This window comes from Melopsittacus undulatus, chromosome Z, assembly GCF_012275295.1.
Source record: "Melopsittacus undulatus isolate bMelUnd1 chromosome Z, bMelUnd1.mat.Z, whole genome shotgun sequence".
Classification (NCBI taxonomy): Eukaryota; Metazoa; Chordata; class Aves; order Psittaciformes; family Psittaculidae; genus Melopsittacus; species Melopsittacus undulatus.
In genome coordinates, this window is record NC_047557.1 from 36,855,908 (window position 1) to 36,879,853 (window position 23,946).

The following is a 23,946-nucleotide window of genomic DNA, read 5'->3' on the forward strand; positions in this document are numbered from 1 at the left end:
GGGTGACTTTGAAGAACAGACATCTCATTGGCTATTCAACACAGAAATAATCCCTTCCCTCTTTCCAATTCCCTCTTTCTTGCCTTTCTTGTCTTGCCTTCCTGACTTCCTTCTTGTCTTCCTTGCCCAACTGCCTGCCTGCCTGCTTTTTCTCTTCTTTCCCAGGTATCTGAAATAGTTAATTCTGCTGATCACAAAATCTCCAAACTGCATTTGGCATGTGGTGGTAGTGCAAAAAAGGCTGTCCAGAAGGCAATTAACAGACTGAATTTGCAGATTGTTCCACCTAAGACTTTAAAGCCCTGTAAACTTTTTTCCAACATTTGCAGTAATTGCCAAGAGGTAAGTGTCAGAACAAACTTTCAATGGATTACAGGAAACATGCAGAATTGACCTGAAAGCAAGTTTTCTTTTAAAATGTTTGTTTTTAATCAGCATCTGACTTAAAGAAACAGCTGAACTAATTCCTTGTCAGCTGAAGACAATCTACATCTGTTGTGCCATAATTCAGTGTAACTGTTTTCCTGTCAGGACTTGAGCCCAGCCAAGTAAACTCTCAAATCCCTGCAGATGCTTTGCAACTTCCACAATAAGTTTGCAACAATAACACCACACTGATAATCCTCTCCTATAAAAGGTCTCACAACCTCTCTAGGCAGTAATTTGCTATGTGTAATTACTGCAGAGAGTCACATTAAGAAAAAGATCTACCCCTTTGGTGCACTAGTTTGTCTTTCAGTGAAAGGGTCAGTAGCTCAGCTAAGCACAAACTGCAGGCACAGTGCATATTTTTTTTTAAGAAACATGTCACAACATGTAAAAGAACTGAAGGTCCAGACTGAAGTTTTACTCAAATTCTCTTATCTGCAGATTACATCTCCATTTACACTGTTGTAAGGGAAGGTTCAGACTTTCTAAGGTTATTAGTTCTTTCTGACTTATTTGAGGTCAGAGGCTCTTACTGTGTGGAAATGAGACAAGAAGTGCAAACACATATACAAAAAAAGTGAGCATTATTGGTGGCTATCTTGTTAACAACTTGCCATCACAAAGATCAGATTTGTTCAGCTGCCACTATTTGTCAGAATATCAATGGAAATTATTTATTTTCTGCTTTGCTTTATCTTCTTAATATACCTTACATGTCCAGAGATGCTTTTTGGTTTGAAGTAAAGAATACTGTGGTGGAGCAAATACAACATCACTCTTGGCAGGTGCTTTTTTATGTAAGGAAAATGCAATTGTTTTACCTCTACTCTAGTTTCTTCTCCAAGGCGGCCTCAGGAGGGCCTTTAAATCCCTGGGAAACAAGCAAGCTGAACACTAGTTCAGCATAATATGATTCAATGTTTTTATACTCTATCTGGACTGTGGAGAGGGAACACAATCACCGCATATTCACATTTGTAGCTTATGGCTTTTCTGAGGGGAGGAAGGCACGCTGAACAGCGGTCAGCAGTAGCAAAATTCTCAAAGGTGTATAGCTAGTGGAAAAGGAAGCTTAAACTCCCTTCCCAATACTCTGGAATTCTCTTGCCTCTGACTTTCTACAGATTATCTGCTGAGCCTCCCGAAGTCTTATTTTCAATTGCTGATGCTTTTAAAACATGGCACATTATCTCCATGTAATGTGCCACCTTTTCAGCTTTCTTTTAAGAACAGTGTTAGTGATGGCTCTGCAGAATCTTGTGACAAATGGAGTAGATAAAATTTTTATTTCACTGAGACCATCGAAATTTCTTGAAGACTGTTACATTCTCCATACTAGATAAATACATAAAGGCATACATATCCAGTCTTTTTTGGTCACATTAACTACATGCATATGTCCATCTGAATCAGTTTTTACACTGTATTTAGAAAAGGCTGTGATTCAGCTAATATGCCTGGAGGGTTTCTAAAACATTAGTTTTGCACTTTCCTAATGCTTAATAAATAAGAACTTTTTAAGAAGCCACTGTTGCTAATGAAAAACTTTTCAAGGACATGCCCAAGCTGTTGCAGGTTATGTGACTACTAACTCATAAATGAAACTTTACCAGAAGCTTTTATCTCTACTAGTGCACTAACTCTCCTCTGACTCTCATTTGACAACACATTAGATCCGATTTCATAGCCGCTGGTACATGACCAAATGCCATGCCCACAAGAGATAGTCTGTTTATCTGCCACAAACTTAACTCACCTGGCCTGTTCTAATTTTCTAAACCACTCTGACAGGGTAACTTTGTGCAGGCAGGCTCTCCACCTGAAGGGAAATTGTTTTTCTGCATCACTCTAACCTTATATTGGATCAGGTATTGTCTATCCTCCTGAAGCCAGCAGGAAAACAGAAAGCTGATATTAGGATGATGCTGTGTGCTTTGGCTAATTTGAAATGCAGCTGTGCTCGCATTTGATATGGATCAAACTTTTACTGATTCAGTAAAGAACAGATACAGTACTATTAACTGTGGAAACATGGCCTCAACATGGCCTGCTCATATTTCTGAACTATTCTCTGCTGTATCTATAGGTAAACATGTTTCTGTTTTCACAGATGGGCTCTATTTTGGGACAGAAAATCAACAATTAATGAGCCTGAGCTCTGTCTTTCTACTGAAAGCCAATACACTAATCCCATTATTTCATCAAAAGTTCAGGGTAAAACTTCATTTGAAGCATTTAAGATCTGGCACAGGCAGGCTACAGCCCAGGAGATAAGACAGATGACATCTTGATAGTCATCTCCACAAATTAAGTCAAAGGTCTTAACTGAGTAGCCACTGACTAAGAATTCACAGAAACAAGGTAACCTCTTGGCTGGAGTAAACTAAATCTTGTATTCCAGGCAATAATCCAATCACACAGAGGGATCAAAAGAAGATTCTCTCCAATAACAGCTAAACACAAGCATGCGTTATGTTTCGACAGCATTATTTTGGGATCAATATGCAAGGCAATACTCCTGATGTGTACACTTACTTTTGGTTTGTCAAAGTTCATCACATATAGCTCTGAATTTGTCAGAAAACCCAAATGTCCTTATTCTGGGGTCTGTGTTTTCATCAAAGGTCTCACCTTCTGTTTTTCTGTGTGTACTGAGAGTCAGTGTTCCAGGGAGCACTGCAGAAGTGTCATTGCAGACAAGCTCCTTCAGTACTGATATTTAATGGCCACTCTGCAACTGAGATTTACTTGCACACACAGCTAGGTTTGTTATTAATATAAATCTCCTTCTCTTGTTAGAAAGGTCTCAATGTACCATTTAGCACAAATGGCTCATTGCCTACTTTTTTTTTTTGGTGGGATATTGTCTCACATACCTCCAATTTTGGCATTAAAGGCGATTCCTACTGTGCAGTGTGAGTTGTTTGCTGTGGCTGCCACCTCTCCAGCACAACGGGTTCCATGCCTGCAGTCAGACAAACATTTTTTCAAGTAAGCACAGACAGCTGAAGTTAATGCACAACTACCCACAGTGTCTTGCAATACTTAATTGCTCACAGTAATTTGCACCCATGCTACAATACTCTGAACATATTTTAACATTATCACAATCATTAAATTCTGCATGGTAGGCTTTTTAGCGACTGGAAATGTGCACAGTTTGCAACAAAGATATACAATGATACATAATCCACAGCAATACAAAGAACTCTTGGATACTAGTTTCTCATTTTGAACCAAATCTTCCATTACAGGCAGAATTTTTGTCCTGCATTGTCTCACAACTGCTCATGTTGTTAGTATGTAGGTGTTCATACAACCTCTAGGAGGCACAGCCTGCACCACTCTTTTCCAAGGGGAAGATGACCGCACTGCTGTCTAGAGGCAAGCCTTAAAAATGCCTATATGCCAGATACGCTCAAAGCTTCTGTATAGGCACATTCCGGTCATGCCTTGTGCCAACTGTGAAAGCCTGCTGCCTTTCCAGAAACAGAAAAAAACCAGAAGTACCTCCCAGAGGTATACTCTGTGTCTGGAAGCAGAGCTGGGCTGCAAGAGTATAAATTTAAGCTGCTGAAGCAAAACACAAAACTGCCAGTGTTTGTTCACCCCCTTCCCCACTGTGCAAAGCCACAGTGGGATGACTTGCCTAGCCCTGAACCATGCTTTCTACAAGGATGACAGCAGTCACCCATATAGCCACCATGGCTACAGCAGGAAAGCTGGTTTGATTTTTGCCTGCAATATAGGTTTCACAGGGTGCTTTCTACCAGTAAGTTTCACCCTCATCCTTGCACAGTTAAGCAGCTCCATTGCAGAAATGCGACACAAGCAAGAAGGAGCAGAGCTAGTGAGCTGTTGTTAAGAGAAGACATAGAGTTTCAGATGAGACAGAGATAGAAAGATAATGTAAGGCTTGGGTAGCCACAAAGAAAGAAGTTTAAAAAGTCAAAGCATAAAATAGACGAACAACATGGCAAGCACTTCAGAGGAGGCTAAGTGAGATCAGTTGTGTACACAGGTACTCTTCTGCTGGTGGTGGTTGACAGACTGCTTACATCGACATCTGGAAAACACACGTGTTTTTGAATTAAAGTTGCCCATTATTACAGACAAGAATCACAGTTGCTTCCTCTTGGTACAGCTTGTTTTGGGTAGAGTCACTTCTTATTTCCTTATTATTGGTGCAACTTTTTTCCCTTAACCTTTTGAGACACTTAGGTAAGACACACTAGGATAACTTGTTTTGAATGGATTAATGTAAAACAAGAACAAATAGGACTAGGAAAAAAAAGAGGAAACAGAAAAAAAACCCAATAACCAATATAATAGCAATAACAACAGCCAATATAATTAGCAATACTAACCAGTTAGAATTTCAAAGGAGATCATTTAGTTTATCAGATACGTAAGATATATATGTGAGAAAAGTGTAATACTTACTCAGAAAATCAAAGCGACAAGTTAGATACGGATAAATCCTAAAGCTGGATCAAGGTTTCACAACTATATATGTATCTCATCTGGTTGCCAAACTTAATCAGAGTATCTTTCAAGACTGAATTTGAAGTTTATTTCCAATATGAAGCCTCATTTTCAAGCCTTTTCTTCATTTGAAGAAAGCCTATTTAACTCTAATTGATAAACCAATATTTTATCCTATTACAGTATTATTTTGAAAAGTAGATAATCCAGGAATCAGAGAAGCAAAACAGTTTTTAAAATATACTTCTTAATTTTCAAGGATTTTCAAACAGTATTATAGCTCTGTGTTTGTTTGAAGTAGTGTCTTTTTAAAATGTATTAATATTTATAGAAAAATGTCTGTCTTAAGAAATATTTATAGGACATATGATTCACAAACTTCCCTTGTCATTATGATTTTATTAGGAGGCTGTATGAAGATGAATGGAAGAAACAGCTCAAATTTCTCTATGGTTCCCAGTGGAGTATATGGATAGCTGCTACTTTGTTAGCTACATCCATGCTGCACCATCAAAAGGGTTATATTTCCACCAGATCACCAAACCCACCCATGTCACCCCAGCACCATATAATGTTTGTAGAGGGAAAACAGAGGGAATGTGTGGTGGACCTGGGAGGTGACTGCACCTCCCAGCAGCAATCCACAGTAACACGAGATTAGTAGCAACATGAAACTAAATTTATCTGAAGTAGAAGTAACTGCAGTTGTAGATGTAACTTCAGTAAGAAGTAGCCAAGCTTTTAAATGACTGCTAGAGTAGCATGCAAGTATAGGAAGTAGCATGACGTATACTTGTTGAATTAAAGCACAGTAAGAAATTTCATGTAATTTTCTCACAGAAAAAAAAAGCATATTCCAGAGGAAATTAGATCTTCAGACAGTTTTATAGCACACAAATCAACTTTGGTGAATATTTCGCTAGTACTCACATACCAGAAAATACTTTTCATCATATTGAAAGTCCAGTAATGATATGATTCTACTTTGTAAGCAGATTTTTATGTTAGGATCTTGCTCCTCTGCCAAGATTATTGTTAACTGCATTCTACATTTATAATGGATGTGACAAATATAGAAGTCGTTTTATTCATTTCAAGGTCATATGTATGTGAATTAATCATATATGCAACTGAATTTGTTTAAATCAGTTATCTTTTACTGTTCCTTTAAGTAATATTTAAACTACAATGTGAAAAGGAATATTTCTAGAAGTCTGCATATAAAAATTATGTTGTTTCCACATTCCTTTTAATTTTCCCTAGTCTAGATTTTGCTTGAGGTCTACAGTTTGAACAGACTCTGAATTCTGAAGTTAAAATTGGAAAAGCCTTCAGATTAATCATTACATTAATTAGTTAGCTAACTTGATTAACAAATATGATGCAAGTGATGCTGGAAATTCATCAAGTGTGCTTAAAATCCATAAAAATTTTTACGCAGCATGAAATCCTGAAAACTTCGATCAGTTTATGAAGGCAGCATAAACAGCAACAAGAGGTGAAATGAGGCCCTTCCGAGGTAGCATTTTTTGTGAATGTATATCAAAACATAACTATGTCCTGTCTTTGTGGATGCCTGCATCACATAGAACTTGTTTTAAAAGTTGATGCAGTCCTAGAACAGAGCATGACTGCCATTCTACAAAGGCCTCTCTTGATGAACTTTGAGGGTCAACTCTTCATTTCACTATAGCCTTTGCCAGCTCATGTTAAAAGAAAGTTCCCAGGCTAGTAAATGACATCTTGAAGGAACACTTAGCAAGTTTTGCACTTCTCTTTTGTATTAATGTCTGGATGATGAAGTATCACAGAATAGAAACATGAAAGAAAGTTTGATTATGAAACATTCTGCCTATCTATACATGGGTTTCCCTTCTGCAGTCTAATAGAAAGAAAAGGACTGGAAAGAAAAAAGACTTTTTATCGCTGTTTGTCTCATAAGGAGCAACATGAAAAATTGCTATTCAAAGATACATTCAGGCTCCAGAGGCCATCAGGTAAAAGAATTAAGATGTCACAGGCATTACTGGCCTAGCTTTAACTGCTTTAGCTATTTTGCCATTCAAGTAAATACATTTTTTTTCAGAAAAGTATTTATTTTAGCTTTTGTACAGAGGGACAGAACACAAACAGCAGGGAAAATATGTAGGCAATTAAGATCAATTTTATTTTCTTTTTATAAGGAGGAAATCCGCAGTCTGTCATTAAGACAGCAAGGTATCAAAGACTCAGGAAAACCCTAGTAAAGATAATATTCTTGCCCTCACTATTGTTTTTTAAATAAATTGTTGAAGAAATACACTTCTGTGAAAAGATGTATATTACTCTTTTTCTGTGGCATGCATGAACAGTGCTTAAGCACCTGGATGCTAAAGGTACAGTATTTCAATGGCTCTCTAAGTAAAACAGAAATACAAGAGCTGCACACTCATCTGTTACACACAATAACTTTTTTCAATAACACCTCTGAGATAGAAATGGCTCAGTATTTCAGGCAATGATGGCAAGAAAAAAGGTGCATATGATTACCTATCACTCTCTATCCCACCAGCATAATTGAAATACAACAAATGTATCTTTCAATAATTACTCTTAATTTGCTTTTCAGAAGAGGGGGAAGGTATAAGGGATCAGAAACATATTTAAGACAAAAGTTAATTAAGCTTTACTCTGAAGATTGAGGATAAGGAAATATTCAGAGTTAGAAAAGACAGCTGCTGGTAATTTGAAAAGCCCCTGCCATGTAAATTGCTTCTGCATTTCAGAGCCTCTCTAACAGCTATTCTTTGAATTCCACAAACACTCTGGCCATGCATTTCTTTGCTGCATTTTACTCTTCTGGAGTTCATCAAGTATTTCAGAACACAAAAAACTTGGGGAACCAGAGGATTTAAAGCCCTCCAGCTTTTCATGACACAAACACTATAGTCCAGCCCACTTCAACCTGTCACCAGTAAGTCTTTTTAGCATGATACTCTGAAAGTCTTTTCTTCTTAAGTATTTCAATGCAAGCCTATCACAAACATCTCTGGGCATACCAGTAACTTACTGAGAGCTACTCAGCAAAGGAATTAGTTTGCAAACAAATGAAGTGGGGGTTTCACAGTGGGAGTTTGGGGAGTGTGGGTTTTTTTGTTTGGGTTGTTGTCTTTTTCTTCTTTTTTTTTTCTTTTAATCCAAGGAAGTATCTATAGAAAAGGACAAAACTTCACATCCTTGCAAATTCTATGCTGCACATATTGCAAGAGTGGATATTAAGTAACTGTAAAAAGGTTAGGATAGTGAGTCTGAAAGTTTACATAAGTCAGTATACATTTTAATAGGTTGTGCCTGAATAGCCTACTTTTGATAGCCATCAACTTCCTTTCTCAGACTAATTACGTAATAAATATATTCTTTATGCATAAAGACAACGAATTAATATTAAGGAAAAAACCACCAACTTTCATCTTTATTACAAGTAACAGTAGAATCCTAGGGGTGGAACCTTTAACATGAACTAAACTATGCAGTTGGTGGACATTGAAAATTACAGGAGTAAAGAAGCTTTAAGTGTTAAAATAATTTTCAAACCTGCATGGGGAGAGGAAGAATGGAAATTTAAGTAGCCACTGTCATCTGTAGCGAAATACTTGAGTTGGCATTAAGTTTTTGCAAAACTCTTCGGTTAAATTCTCAAATGTTTTCAAAAATCACAGAATCATAGAATAGTTAGGGTTGGAAAGGACCTTAGGATCATCTAGTTCCAACACCCCTGCCATGGGCAGGGACACCTCACACTAAACCATGTCATCCAAGGCTCCGTCTAACTGGGCCTTGAACACCACCAGGGATGGAGCATTCACAACTTCCTTGGGTAACCCATTCCAGTGGCTCACCACCCTTAAGAGTAAAGAACTTTCTCCTTTTACCCAAGCTAAACTTCCCTGTTTCGGTTTTAACCCATTATCCCCTGTCCTACCACTACAGTTCCTAATGCAGAGTCTCTCACCAGCATCCCTGTAGGCCCCCTTCAAATACTGGAAGGCTGCTATGAGGTCTCCACGCAGCCTTCTCTTCTCCAGGCTGAACAAGCCCAACTTTCTCAGCCTGTCTTCATACGGGAGGTGCTCCAGTTCCCTGATCATCCTCACGGACCTTCTCTGGACTTGTTCGAATAGTTCTATATCCCTTTTACACTAAGGACACCAGAACTGCACACAATACTCCAAGTGAGGTCTCACAAGAGCAGAATAGAGGGGCAGGATCACCTCCTTCGACCTGCTGGTCACGCTATCTCTCTTACATTGGAATATATTCATAAATAGTAAATGTGAATATGAGACACCACTGCTGGAGAAAATATGTATTTTAACAGCAATCATCAGAGAAGCATTTATCAGAAATGAATTTTATTGAGCAATATTTTATGTAGTGCTTAAGAAATTACGGGTTAGACTCGTTCGTATACAAATGGCTCTAATAACCTGAAGGATGAGAAATATTTTCCAAAGTGGCACTAAGTTGGGATGTTCTTCTAGGAACATCTGAAAAATTAGGTATAAAGAAACTGTCAGAAGTTAAAAGCATGGACAATGAAAACCTCAATCTTTAGCCTTTAATATGCTACAGCTGAAAAAATTGTAAGAATAAAGCTATTTCAAAAAGAGAGATATTTGTATATTAGCAGTGGAGAATGAGATGTCAGAGTAAATGTGAAAAACAAGTTACACAAATCTTAAATGTGAGATTTCAGGAAAAATGCCAAAGACTTGGGTGTTACATCACAGACAGGATCCTGTTTCTGAGCATCACAGTGTTGTAATGTGGTTACCACACAGGACTGGAAGCTGTTTTGTGTCAAGGTCCCCAGGGCTAATGACTTTTTGCATGATTATGGGAATTTACTTAAAGAGTAACTTGAAAATATCTCATTTATTTCTCACAAATAAAATCAAAGAAGACAGCATTAAAACAAACACATGGAACACTTCACATCTCAGACACGCACATCTTAAACTTAAGAGCGGGGGTAACAGTGATGCTGCCTTGCCACTTTCTCTACATTTGTTAGCAGTTAGCTTTAAGCAGCTAATTTGTCACAAGTGTTAAGTTCTGATAGGAGCCCAGTGAAGGACTGTGCTTCTACAATACTAATTACCATTTCACAGTTTTGTTTTTGTGAGTGGGAAAATTATTCTGAATGTATAAAACAAATATGCCTTTTTTCTGTATTTTCTACCAAAGACAAAATAAACAATAAATAGAAGGTCTGATGGAGCAAATGAAATATGACACAGAGTAAGAAAGAGCAAACAAAATGAGCAAATAATATATTTAGCCGAATATATAGATTTATGTATAGAAAATAAAAATAATTATTTACTAATGTCTTAATGTATTTTAACCCAAGGTAAAATTTTAATTTAGCTTCTTCTGGAGGGAAAAAGGCACTGCTAAGAAGATATAAAACTGTTCAAAACCAAGCAAAACTCAAAATTTTTCAGATGAGCTCTTTTTTTCATACAACCTTTCACATTAATTGTACAGAAACCTCCTTAAGGCAGGTAATCCAATTCTTTTTCTCATTCATTAAAGGAAATCATTAGAAAACACACTACAGTTTAGTTCTGTGCATTGGAATTAAACCTGTTCAGCAGCAACATCAAGGCCAGTATTACCCTGGAACAGTATGCTGCTGTCTAGGTATACTTAATCAAAAGGACTATTTTGTTCACTTTTGAAGCTGAATAATATGAGGCTGCTTAGACTTCAAGGCTCCTATGCCACAGAAGCATAAAGATTTTTTTTAACGTAATTCAAACTGGTTGAGAGGCTGTAGAAGGGATGAAAAGTCACAGAACAAGGAGTATGTGCTCCAGGAAATTCTGGCAATCATTTTTACATAAATGAGAGTGGTTGATCCTTTCTTTGTGTGCAGCCCAAAGAACAGAGTAGCATAAACACTTGGAAAGAACTGAACATCTGCCTATACTTTTGTCTTCTTAATCTGTGAGACTAGACAGTTTTCTTTTTCACTTGTGACATACAGTAAAAAAGACAAATGAAAGCCCAATTACAAATCTTGTTGAAACATGGCTAACAACTACTGCATTGTAAAACTCAAGGAGATGGACAAAATCAGGCATGTATTTTTACATGGGAAAAAAATCTTTTAATTGCCTTGTAAATATTGTTAATTTAGCTAATTTCTTAAACTTGGAATTACTGGTTCAATACAATTATTAGACTGTTTTTCCCTAGTCTGCAACATTCTTGGTGAAAAGAACACAAATCTAGAATTCAGATTCAGCAGCATCCCAAAACCTTACTTACTTAACTTTTAGTAACAGTAAAGTAATTCTGTAGTCTTGCACAAATAAAGGAATCCTTGGAACTTCCCAAGGCAATCACTAAAAATACCAAACAGAATAAACATTTGCACTACCACCTTCTTCTTGGTTGGGAAACAATCTCTCTCTTACATGTTAACATTGCCAGCAGATGACAGCATTAAAATAATGTACATCATTCAGTGTTTCAGGTCATTTGGTGTTTCAAGTATCTCTCCCTGAAATCTGTTTGTCTCCACAAAGCAGAAACACCTTGTTTCTTTGGGAAGAAGAGTAGTTGTGGGTGGGTGTCTGCCCTTCTGTGGTTGTCTGTGTGAGGCTGGACATGGTTGGCATACACCTTCGGTCATCCATTGAGAGCAAATTGAGTTTAAGACAGTAAAAAACAGGAATGTTCTGTTCCACATTAGTGGTGGCCCACAGTAGAGGTCTGACCTGTGAATTAAAAGACTTTACATTCTAAGATTTTTGAAAGACTTTGATCTGCTTTGGTCATAAGTTTTTGAAGAGTCCCATCTGTGTCCCCTTCCAGCCTCTCGTCCACGATCAGCCTCCTTGCTTGAGGGGGCAGGGTGTTAAATAGAGAAGGCCTTGATACCATGCAAGCACAGTTCAGCAGTAGCTAAAACATGGGTTATCAGCAGTGGTTTGGTTGTAAATATAAATCATAGCACCATGTGGGCCTGCCCATATACCTAGACCATTGTGACTAAAGCCTTTATCACCTTAAATTCATGGTCTTGAGTCTGCTCTGTTACGGATACATTCTGTATTTCAGTAGTTTACCTTTCATTTCACATCTTCTGTTTCACAAGCCTTTGTACGACAGTGTATTATCAGCCACTATCTATCCTGTCTCATGTTTTTCAGCTAGACTGACACCCATATATATCAGCTCAAGAGATCTCAAGTGCTTGAGCAATCTCCTTATACTTAAAAATTTCCACATGGAACCTCATAATTTCTGGGCACTGAGAACAGAAATGAAACAGAAAAGAAAAACCCTCAAAACAATTTTGTATTAGTTCTACTGTAATCCCATCTAAGCAGAAATGAAAAATACCCTATGAATACAAGAATGCAGATCTGGAGTTTCAAGTTTGCACCTCCTTGACGGGAAAAGCAGTCCATTGAACCTCCCAAAACTAGTCTGGGGGAATCCTTTTAGGGAAAAAACATATTAATGCTTTCATGCAAGAAAGATACTGACACATACAAGGATTCTAAGGCCATAAGGAAAGAAAGAGGAGCAAGAGAGTGAGGTGCAGGCAGGTTGTGCATGGGTCTTTACTCATTCTGCATATTTGTAATAGTGTATAACTGCTATGATAATATTTTTTAAAAAATAGTATTTTATAACTTTGGGTTCATGAGCCAGTAGTGTGCTCTTACAGCCCAGAAAGCCAACCGTATCCTGGGCTGCATCAAAAGAAGCGTGACCAGCAAGTCAAAGGAGGTGATCCTGCCCCTCTACTCTGCTCTTGTGAGACCTCTCTTGGAGTATTGTGTGCAGTTCTGGAGTCCTCAACATAAAAAGGACATGGAACAGTTGGAACAAGTCCAGAGGAGGGCCACGAGGATGATCAGGGGACTGGAGCACCTCCCATATGAAGACAGGCTGAGAAAGTTGGGGCTGTTCAGCCTGGAGAAGAGAAGGCTGCGTGGAGACCTCATAGCAGCCTTCCAGTATCTGAAGGGGGCCTACAGGGATGCTGGGGAGGGACTATTCATTAGGAACTGTAGTGATAGGACAAGGGGTAATGGGTTGAAACTTAAACAGCAGAGGTTTAGACTGGATATAAGGAAGAAATTCTTTACTGTTAGGGTGGTGAGGTGCTGGAATGGGTTGCCCAGGGAGGTTGTGAATGCTCCATCCCTGGCAGTGTTCAAGGCCAGGTTGGATGAAGCCTTGGGTGATATGGTTTAGTGTGAGGTGTCCAAGCCCATGGCAGGGGGATTGGCACTAAATGATCTTAAGGTCCTTTCCAACCCTAACTATTCTGCAGTGTGGTGATGAGATGTTTCGAGACCATGAGAATTTTATACATCATAAAAAGGAAAAGCATTGCTCCTCTGACACCAGTAGGAAATACTGCTCAGTGACCAGTACCAAGGTAGTGAAAAAGTACTATTGTTTTTTATTTCTTAGGAACTGGAATTCTAGTTGAGCTTTGTTTTTGTTCATTCATCTATTTGATTTCTCTCGCTTCCAATGACTACACAGAATAATGTCTTTCTTTTAGCTCTCAAAAAATTGTAAATCATATCACTCGTGGACTTCAGAGGGGACTATGCAATGCAGTGTGGTAATACAATGAGCAGATTAGAAGAGGTATTTCCACTGCTGAAGCTGGAACCTGGACCAAGAGGCTACTGATTGTGTAGTCCCATGGATTTTTCATTGTCTTGTCAGTATGAAATGCTCTCACAAGTGACTGATCATAGAGAGATCAATGATGAGGGTACTTGTTGCAAGTGAGTGAACCAGCTTAACAAAAACTCTTTATCCTCTAGGATGGCTAACTGACCTCAGCTAACAGCAATATTGGGATCCCACTCTCAGAGAGCTTCAGATGAACACACATTTTATTCTGAAGCAGGAAAACATTGAGAATTTAAAAACACCAACACTTAGCTTGTTTTCTGTTCTATTTTAATGCATACCTTATGCTCTTCCCATAGATTAAGTACCTGTTTGAGACTAAAAGAAAAACATTGTAAGTGCACTATGTGATAGCGTCCTGGTAAAGAAAACAAAAAGTGCAAAAAATATGCTCCAAATGAATATGTAAAATAATCCCACTTCAGCATGGTACATTTCTGCAAGCTGCAATGTTTATTTCCCTGATTTTTGCAATTTTACACTGGAACCTTCAGCTACTGTAAGCAACAGAGATCTAGTATCTGATGATCTCTATGCTGCATCATGGTCCCAGCACTTGCTTGGGTCACTAGACCATAATTAACTTGGAAACTAGCTGATAAATCACTAACACTGCTCCTTCTAAAATATGGCAGTCTCCCTATAAGCTGGCACAGAAAGAACTCTACTTCATTATTAAAATCTATGAAAATGGCAGTACAAGATACAGCCTTAAGAGCAACAAGTTTAAAATCAGAACAGGACCAAAACACGATAAATCGGGATTGCAGTCTTTGATTGTGTTTTCTATACCAGTGACTTCTGGCAGTTTGGTTCAGACCCTGGTTTTCATAAATGAACACTTCATCAGTTAATAGAAAACAATCCACAATCTGCAGTTTCCTAATGATCCTATAACCAAAGCCCACTGAATCTGCAGTGACACTGAGACAGAGTAGACACCTGAGAGTCAGCCACTGGTACCTGGAATTAAGAATATCACACTCAGTGTAAACATCTGATCTATTGATCTGAAATACATACTAAGGTAATTCTCTAACTTACCTTTCCATTAAGGAAGGCACTGGACAGACCACACTCTGCGACATGACACCATCACTAAATCCTTTAGGTTTTAAGCCTCCAGGGGCTGGAGAAAGTCCAGATGAAAAGTAGGTGTACAGAAGAAGAGCAGAAACAATTGAGATTTCCTCTGAAAAAGGCCTTTTCCAGAGAGCTGACTCCTTACTGCAACTTATACCTAGCCTCCATCCACAGCTCAATCATTAGCTTTCCCGGGTCCTCCCTGCGTGTGCGAGCCCTGGGATCTGCAGTTCAATACAGTTTGAAAGCCCTTAACAGGCATAAGCAAAAAAGTACTGACTAGTTTAAAAAATTGCCAAGATGTCTTTTTTGTTGTAATTAGCCATTCAACAGCAGAATTGCTTTTTACACAAAAGATGAAGCACAACTTGGTGCAGCAGTGCTTTTCAGGACAGCTTATCTTCCCTTCCCTTCAGTTTTGTCTGCAGTGCACAATACAGCCCATTTCAAAGCAATAGCAACAGGTGCATACCAGCAATCACAGCCCATAAACTGCATAGACAGATACCCTCAATAGTCAGAGCTCCTTTCTACCACACAGCTGCAGTGGGAACCTTTCTGAGATCTTTCCGGCAATGACAGACTTCAGGTTTCCTGTGTCTGACAGTGCTCAGTTCTTCAGGTATCTGCTCTGACTAGTATCATAGGAGTCAATGAAGCCTTTTAATTTTACTTCATTGATCATCCAGGAGGCAACAGAAACTGATCTTCCTGTCAAATATCCAGTATCTATTCTGAACTAAGATGATCTTAAGGTCCTTTCCAACCCCAGTTTTATGATTAAATAACTCAGGACATACTACAGGTCTTCAACATAAGCAGACAGTATAAACAAGCAACTTGTCACTCTTGGAAAAAAAAATTAAGCCTTTTGCATTTTATTGGACATTACATTAATGCAACTGATGAAAGAAAGAATGAATCAGAATGGATGTCACAGAAAAACAATGTCAAAATGTTGGATAAAACTGCCCTGAAACTCTTTAACTCTGTAACTTTTTTGCTGTTGTCAGAAAAGATGTAATGCTGTCCAGATATTGTAAAGTTTAGACATATGTAGCTGTGTTTCTTACAATTTTTGAACAGCAAAATTGTTGTCTCCCAATGTTAGACTCATTAAAAATTAATTTAGAAGTTTATTAAAGTGAGTTACTTATGTAGTGGGAATGCATCACTGAAAAATGTTGAAAAGGCATCCACAGAGTGACTCAGTATCTCCAAAACAGGAACAACAGCTTACTTTTACTTTTTCTTACATAAGTATAGTAAGAACTGCATTAAACTTGACTAGAACTATTTAAATGAGTGCTTTTAAAAGGTCCTCTGTTTGATAAAAGTTCCTGTCTGCAGAATAAGACCTAAGCTCTGAAATACCACCCCTAAGAAATTTTCAAGAAACAGAAAAACACATTTTTGTTTGGTCAAAATAGCAAAATGTTTTAATGCTATGAACACTTCTGTTTTATTTATGAGGCTATACAATGGGTAGAATAGTACTACAGTGACCCCATCTGCATTCTGCCTAACAACCTGTGACTAATGCTAGTTTTTCAACATAGATATTTACAGGTAATGGTGGAATAACAGAAAGAGAATAAAGCATCAGCAGACAACAGTAAACCAAAACAAGATGCTTTGCATAGCAGGAATGACTTCATCCACAGCTGACTGCTGTCTTTAACCTCTGAGCAAAAGGAAGCTCTAATATAGGCCTCTACCATTTACAAGCTTTATGATTTGATGCCAATTTGTAGAAACCAAAGTAAACTTCTGGCAGAACTTGTACATACCATAGTAGTTAAAGAAACTAACATCCCACCCTGATTTTGACTACAAGCCTTGAAATATTAGTCTAATGTTTTTTTTCTGCCCTCCTATTCTCCTTAGCTCATAGAAGATTTAACATAAAACTTCAAAAATATAATTACGTTAAGTGCCACTCTGGTTATCTACAGTCTCTCCACAAGTTGCCAGTTAACTTTTTCTCATTTCTTCTTCTTCACCAATAACCCTCAGCAGCAGAAAGCCTTCACTACTAATTAAAAGTGAAAAGCTAGGAAACAGACCCAGTACCCTGATGTTTTACAGCCGTGTGCAAAGCTGTGAAGAGACACCAAAGCTACCCAGAGACACCTGCTTATTTTTACAGCAATTCTTTTTATTCTTTATCATTCCATCCCTTAAGGTTGGGTTATAAAATGAGTTAGAATAAACTAGATCATTCCACGGAACAATGGCTCATCTGTAAATCCCACCTTTACTGGAAAACACAAATCACTACTATGCTGTGATGTCCAGCTGCTATAGCAGGAATCAACCAAATTGATCTTCCACATTACAAAGTCTTTGCTAAGCATGGCTTTCAGAAAGTTTCCTGGGTGTGATTACCTCAACTTTCAAGCACAATTTGAATATCTAATGCCAAATGACCACATATGCTGGATAATCAGAGTTCCTGCCCCTACTTCTAAAGATATTTTAGAGACACAGAAACATAGGCTACTAGTAGTGCTTTTCAGTATCTATTTGACTCTTGTTGAGTCAAATAGTTGGAACTAGAGAAGGAAGAGTGACAGCACCCAAAACTGAAGGTACTTAGGTGCTGCTCAGTGTATCTGCTAATTGGAAATACTGAGCTTGTAAGCAAAGGACTGTCTGCCAATTAATCTTACACCGAAAGCATGCTTCATGTATCCTTTGTGTCCAAAAACTGACTCTGCACTAAGGCTATACTTCCTTATAACATTGACAAAGCTCAGTATATCACAATATCTGCCCTCCCACCACCACATCTCACCAAAACCTTAAGGCTGGGCAGTCAGAGTATTCATCAGGGAGGGACAGCATGAAAACTCAAGTCCCCAAGTCCCCCAGCCTTAGGAGAGAAGGTAATCCCATATAAAACTCTAACTAGCAACAAAACAGAAAGCGGCCTCCCTTCTTCAGACATGCTTTGTAAGTGCCCCACCAAAGAAAAAGATTCCGTGATTCACAGCTGGAGGTATGTGACTCCTTGCAGTACCAGAGGCTGAATCCCTGAAATTGCACCTACCTGGGGCACCTCCAAGTGTACCCTCACCATGCCCCAGTTCCAAGATAGGAGCATCTTCACCCAGGTAAATGTGGATGTGTCCCTGGCATGGTGTGGTGGTGGACAGCAGAGAGGGATGTGCTGTGATGCAAACTGGCAGCTCAGCTGAGGACTGTTCTCAGAGGGCCAGGCTGTCACATTTTTTCTCAAAACAACTTGGAGGCCACTGCTGGTAACTGGCTGTCAATCACACTCAGTTTTGCAGATAACAGTCTGTCCTGGTTTGAGCAGTAACAGTCATTTTTCTCCTTCTTGGTAGCTGGTGCAGTGCTGGGTTTTGACTTTCAGGCTGAGAACGGTTGCTGATAGCAAGCATGTTTTGAGTTACTGCTCAAATGTTTGGTTTGTCCAAGGCCTTTTCTGAGCTCATGCTCTGCCAGGGAGGAGGGGAAGCCAGGAGGAAGGAGAGACAGGACACCTGACCCAGGCTAGCCAATGAGGTATTCCATACCATAGCACACCATACCCAGGATGTAACTGGGAGAGACCTGGGGCTCTGGGGGGATGGAGGAGGTATCGGCAGGGTGGGGTGAGTTATGGGTCGGTGGCTTGTGAGGTGTTGTATTCTCTTCACTTGTTATTTGCTTTATCATTATTGTTTGTAGTAGTAGTAGCAGGAGTGATTTGTGTTATACCTTAGCTATTAAACTGTTCTTATCTCAACCCGTGGGGGCTACATTCTTTGGATTCTCCTTCCTAACTCTCCGGGAGTTGGGGTAGCAAGGGGGGGAGTGAGTGAACGAACTGTGCGGATTTGGTTTAAACCACGACACAGTCGCAGGCACCTGGGGCATTGTCATGCAGTCATCTCAGTTCACTGAAACTAGCTAGGCCAGTGAAAGGTTCAGGCTATGCTTTATTTTCCCCACTTGTGCCTGGTCTCTCTCTCCTCTGATCTTAGGCTCTGCTGAATGAGGTATCTGCCTGACCTGGCTGCAGATTTGTGGTTTCTGCTTTTGGCAAGTGCTGTTTTCACACAATTCACTCTGGAGAGCTGCACAAAACTTAGAGAAAGGAGGAAAGAGAAAACATGAAACTTCCAGGGGGCTTCCTTTTGGAGAGCTGACTTTGGCCTGTTTAGGATGCTGGTTCACAGTATCCCTTGGGGAACATTACAGAAGCACAAATTGATCCAGGAAGGTTGGACACTCCTCAAGAATGAAATCCTCAAGGCGAAGGAGCAGGCAGTTCCTATGCATCAGAAATCAAACTGGTGGGGAAGAGCAGCCTGGCTGAGCAGGGAGATACTGCTTGAACTCAGGGAAAAAAAAGGTAATTTGCCATCTGTGGAATAAGGGACAGTCAGCCCATGAAAAGTACAAGGATGTTCTTAGGTTATGTAGAGAGCAAATTAGAAAGGCAAAGGCATGGCTAGAACTTGTTCCATAAAAGATAATAAAACATATTTTTACAAATATATTAGCAATAAAAGGAGGGCCAAGGGGGACCTCCATCCTTACTACATACTGGGGGAAACCTATTGACCAAGGAAGAGTAAAAGGCTGAAGTGCTTCATGCTGCCTTTGTCTCAGTCTTTAACAGACCAGCCATCCTTAAGGTACTCATCCTCCTGAGCTGGATGGCAGAAATGGGGAGCTGCTTGGAATCCCCGTAATCCAAGAGGAAATGGTTAGTGAACTCCTGCTCCACTTAGGCATACACAAGTCCATGGGGCTGGAGGGGTTCAACCCAGGAGTGCTGAATGACCTGGCAGAGGGCTCACCAAAACACTTGCCATCATCTGCCAGCAGTCCTGGTCTAGTGAACATGTCCCAGAGGACTGGAGGTTGGCCAGTGTGGCACCTCTCTACAAAAAGAGCAGAAAGGAAGACCCTGAAAACTACAGGCCTGTCAACCTGACCCAGTGCTGGGGAAGGTCATAGAACGGATCATACTGAGCGAGATCACAAAGCATGTGCAGGAAACCTGAGGGATGAGGCTCATTCAGCATGGGGTCATGAAAGGCAGGTCCTGCTTGACCAAAGTGATCTGCTAAAGGTGACCCACTCAGTTGACAAGGGAAAGGTTGTGGACATCAGGTATTTGGACTTTTGTAAGCACTCAACACAGTCTCCGACAGTGTTCTCCTGGAGAAATTGGCTGCTCATGGTGTGGATAGGTGTATTATTTGCTTAAAAGACTTTTATTCATCCTTCTATTTCAATTAACATGTTTTTTGAGCATACCTCCTAACAACCTCAGTGTAGTACTAGCATGTTCCGTATGACCACCTAGCTCTGAAATCCTCAGCTTAGAAGTAACTTAACTGAGCCAATGCTGCAACTGGTTCTATCCACCATTTCTTCTACATCAGTGTTTTCTTTTTGCTTAAACTTAAGCTAGCCTGCGAGTGCAGAACGTTTATACATTTCAAAACAGAAGACTTTACTGAATTTCTTTTAATATTTTCTCGTGGCATACTTGCTTTAGGAGATTTCTATTGAAGAAAAGGCAGATAAGATTCAGTAAACTGAGCTTCTGTATGAAAATAGGACGAGAAAGATGTGCCTAATAGGCAAAAGAGAAAAAAAAAATGAAAAAAGAACAAGCTCTTGCATGTACTTGTTTCTAGACAAAACTATTTGGCAGCATGTAAACAGTGTAAAATACGAGCAACTAATGAGAACATATGCCAAGATTGTAATCACAAAAAATAAATTATTATTCTTCAAATTAATACTAACATAATATGATTCTATGTTAAAGGGCATTTCTCAATTATCACAACTATAATGTATGCCTTATATATGTGCATTTATTTACACAGATTCTAAGTGCTACATCCTTACATGTTTCTCATCTCAGCCTACCACGCAGGATCAGGTTGACTGACCAAGCAAGTACTTGACAGAATTCACCTCAGTTTCCACAGTTATTTCACAGTTATTATAAGAATAGTTACAGCTATTCTTACTAGCTTTCTGCTGTAAGATGAGTGTATCTATATGTAACAAGCAGCTACGTGTAACAAGGCCCTGTCCAGCTGTTATGAAAAAGGTGTTGATCAGGAGAGGATTGTTCCATCAAAGTGTGATCCAAGGTTGCTCCAGCTGGATTCTCCAGTCAAACCAATGTTTTGCTGCTGACTCCCACCTCTTGCTGCATTATTCTGGAAAAAGTTTGTGGGCTTGTAGGCAAGAAACAACATAAACCCCAAAGCATTTCAGTTGTGTAAAAGATAAAGTTCCACCTCTTGTTGTCTCTCTTCTGCAGCAAAAAAATACTAAATGCTTTCCACAATTGAAAAAACCCAACAAAATTAACCACAAGAAAGCAAAATACACAGTCAATATGTTGACAACTAGTAGGATTTCCCTTCCTCTAACTCATGCAGTTCCACAGAAAGGTCTTTCTGTTCTAGTTAACAAAATGCTACCAACAAATAAATGCCCTCAAATATCATTGGGGGCAGAAAAGTGACATGCTTCCTGAGGTGAGATGGCCCTCCTGATATCTTCCCCAGCCCTCACAACAGCACATCCAAAGGACACAGTTGGAATGATAAATAACAGGAAGCAAAGTTCTGAAGGAGAAATATGTAATTCATGGAGATATATCCAGCTAGTCATGTGAACAGATATTACAATCTAGCAGAACTGCCACTTCTGGGTTTATAAAGTCTCTATTAAACCTCTGCATATATAATCTCCATCACTTTAAAATACGTTATTAAAGAAAACAGACCTTCATTAACTTGTATATTTCTTCAACACAGTAAGTCTATAAAATTCAAGAGAGTCAGAAGCTAAGAGTTGTCACAAATTACGACCCCCCTCCTGTACCTCAATGAGATGATATCTGGGAAAACTAAGAGTTACACCTTATATTCTGCATCCCAAATGGATTGAAAATTATTAATTTCTCAAGAACAAGAGTTCATGTAAAATTTTCATTTCACAAGAACTCTCCATTTGATTTTTATGTGGTTTTGGATGGCTCCAAATGCTTTGAATGAGTGTCATGCAGTGTGCGTGGAAGAGACATAAATACATATTTCACGAAGGTTAAATGCAAATCACAGTGCTTTATAAGAAATTAAGTTTCCCAGACTTTTGTAGAAGAACTGGTGCTTTCCACTTGATGAACTAGATTGAAAATATCATGAATGTCATAGTGCCTTACTTGTTCTCATTGCTGGCATCATATCGAGGCATAGGGTCAAAATCATTTCCATTGACATCAAAACTGGCCTGCGAATCCTACAGCAAACAGGACAAAGAAAACCAGTTTCTCATTAATTAACCATTGACTCATATGGCCTATACATTCTTCAGCAGGTTCCTACAAGAGAGTAATTGGGTTAACTAACATTCCTGTGGTTTCATGATGACTACATGTTTTAGGAAAGGATTTTTTATTTAATAATTATGGGAGTTACGTATTTTACTTTATTTCTGGAAAAGAGAGAAGGATAACAAATGTTCTGAAAAAGCATAGTTCCAGTATCAGAGAGGAGCTAGAACTGGTGTTTCATTTAACCAGAAGATTACTATTCTTCTAAGAAACTTCTGGAAGTTAAGAGAGTTCATTCTCAAAATTGAGATTTTGGTAAATGTTTCAAGATTCAAGAAATTATCCACACAATGATGACTGAAATATCAGTAAGAGTTTCAAGCAATAATATATTTTTCTTAAGAAACTTTTTATAAGAATACAACTTGACATGCAATATAAACCGCCCTCCCATTTCCCTGGGAGAGCAACTGTTTCAAATATTTGCAAGTTATCTCTTTATTTTTGTTCCATATTTCACATTTACCAGAATTCTTACAGCTGAAAATAGTTCACAGAGTAAATAGCTGCTGGTTTGTATGGCTTCCATTAATCGACGAGGTAGCATGTGGTGTGTTGACATGGCAAGCAGATCTTTTTAATCTCCTCTTTGCTCAAAAGCAGTTACCACATCTACCTCAAATATTCCTGTTTGCAGCCACACCAGCAAGAATCCGACATATAGAAGGCATTTGTCATCAAACAAGCAATGTGTATTGCTTTGGGGAAATTCCTTGTTGGTGTGAGGAAAAGGAGAGAGGAGGTGGTAAGGGAATAAATAGCTGCTTTAAATTCAGTGGAAGGACAGTATTGGGATGAGGTGACATGATACAATCTGGGTCATTCACTGAGAAGGTAAAAGTATATTTAGTTTGTTTAAATAACATAAGAGATTGAAATGAAAGATGTGGCATGCATTAGGATCAAGCATACATAGACAAATAGGGCAACTGCCTGTCACTTGTGTTTGTGCAGTAGTCATGCATTTCAAAGCTGAGTTCCACATACAGCATGGGTAAGGACATGGACGTAAGTATGGCTAATTTAGAATAAGCGGCTTTAAACTGTGGACACAATTGTAGGTTTTGATGGCTTGTTAAAGATATTTTTGTCACCTTCAACTTTGCAATGCTCTGTCAAGCTGATATGCTCACTGTGTTCAGGGCTCTTTTACAAGATCTGTGTACTAGAAGTGAAAGTAATCCTTGCCTTGAGCTGGTCATCTTCCCCAGTATGACCCAATCCACATATATTTGTTTATTTTCTTATCTCATATGAATGTACACCTTGCATACTTTATGCCAGAGAAATCAGAAGGTACTCAAGATCATGTACTTTCAGGTAATGCCTTACTCCCAAAAACACAGGACTAATCACTCCAGAAATGCATGGCCCTGATGCTCCAAACAGCTTCAAACTGACACTAACACAAGAAGTCACCCACTAGAGAAGTAGCCTCTTCTTAAATTATAGAACCCTCCAAGGTATGTTAAGCCAATCATTTAAATGTGATGAACCACAAGCAAACAGAAATCTCCTGGGTGATGTGAGACACAGGACACAGAAAACAAGGACTGCCATATTACACATTATGAGGGGACTCACTGGAGTTAAGACTTACCAGAAAGACCCCAAAATATACTACATTTGTTTTTAACTGAGTGAATCATAGCAAGTAATGTTCTTTTCCTTTAATATGATTTCTAGCAGTATCATAAATAGCTTTAAAAATAAATACGTGGAAGGACATGCCTAAAATTGCAGCCTTCGAGAAAAGCTACTGTTTTGCTAGCTTTGCTGGTCAAAAACGGACTTCTGCTGCATGCATTAGGCAGTGTATTCCATTTCTAAGTTCCTAGAGTGTAAGGATA

At 38.9% G+C, this 23,946-nt stretch overlaps 1 protein-coding gene across 2 annotated transcripts in view; it reads right to left on the reverse strand.

Annotated features, from left to right (window-relative positions):
- The window catches only part of PCSK5 (proprotein convertase subtilisin/kexin type 5), a 261,360-nt gene that overhangs the window by 154,036 nt on the left and 83,378 nt on the right, over window positions 1-23,946 (reverse strand). For both annotated transcript variants that reach the window (XM_034072696.1, XM_034072697.1), the window contains exons 5-6: window positions 21,926-22,002; window positions 3,306-3,394 (exon numbers count right to left, since the gene is read on the reverse strand). In XM_034072696.1, the coding sequence (XP_033928587.1) occupies window positions 3,306-3,394; window positions 21,926-22,002 (166 nt within the window). The remainder of the gene's footprint in view (window positions 1-3,305; window positions 3,395-21,925; window positions 22,003-23,946) is intronic.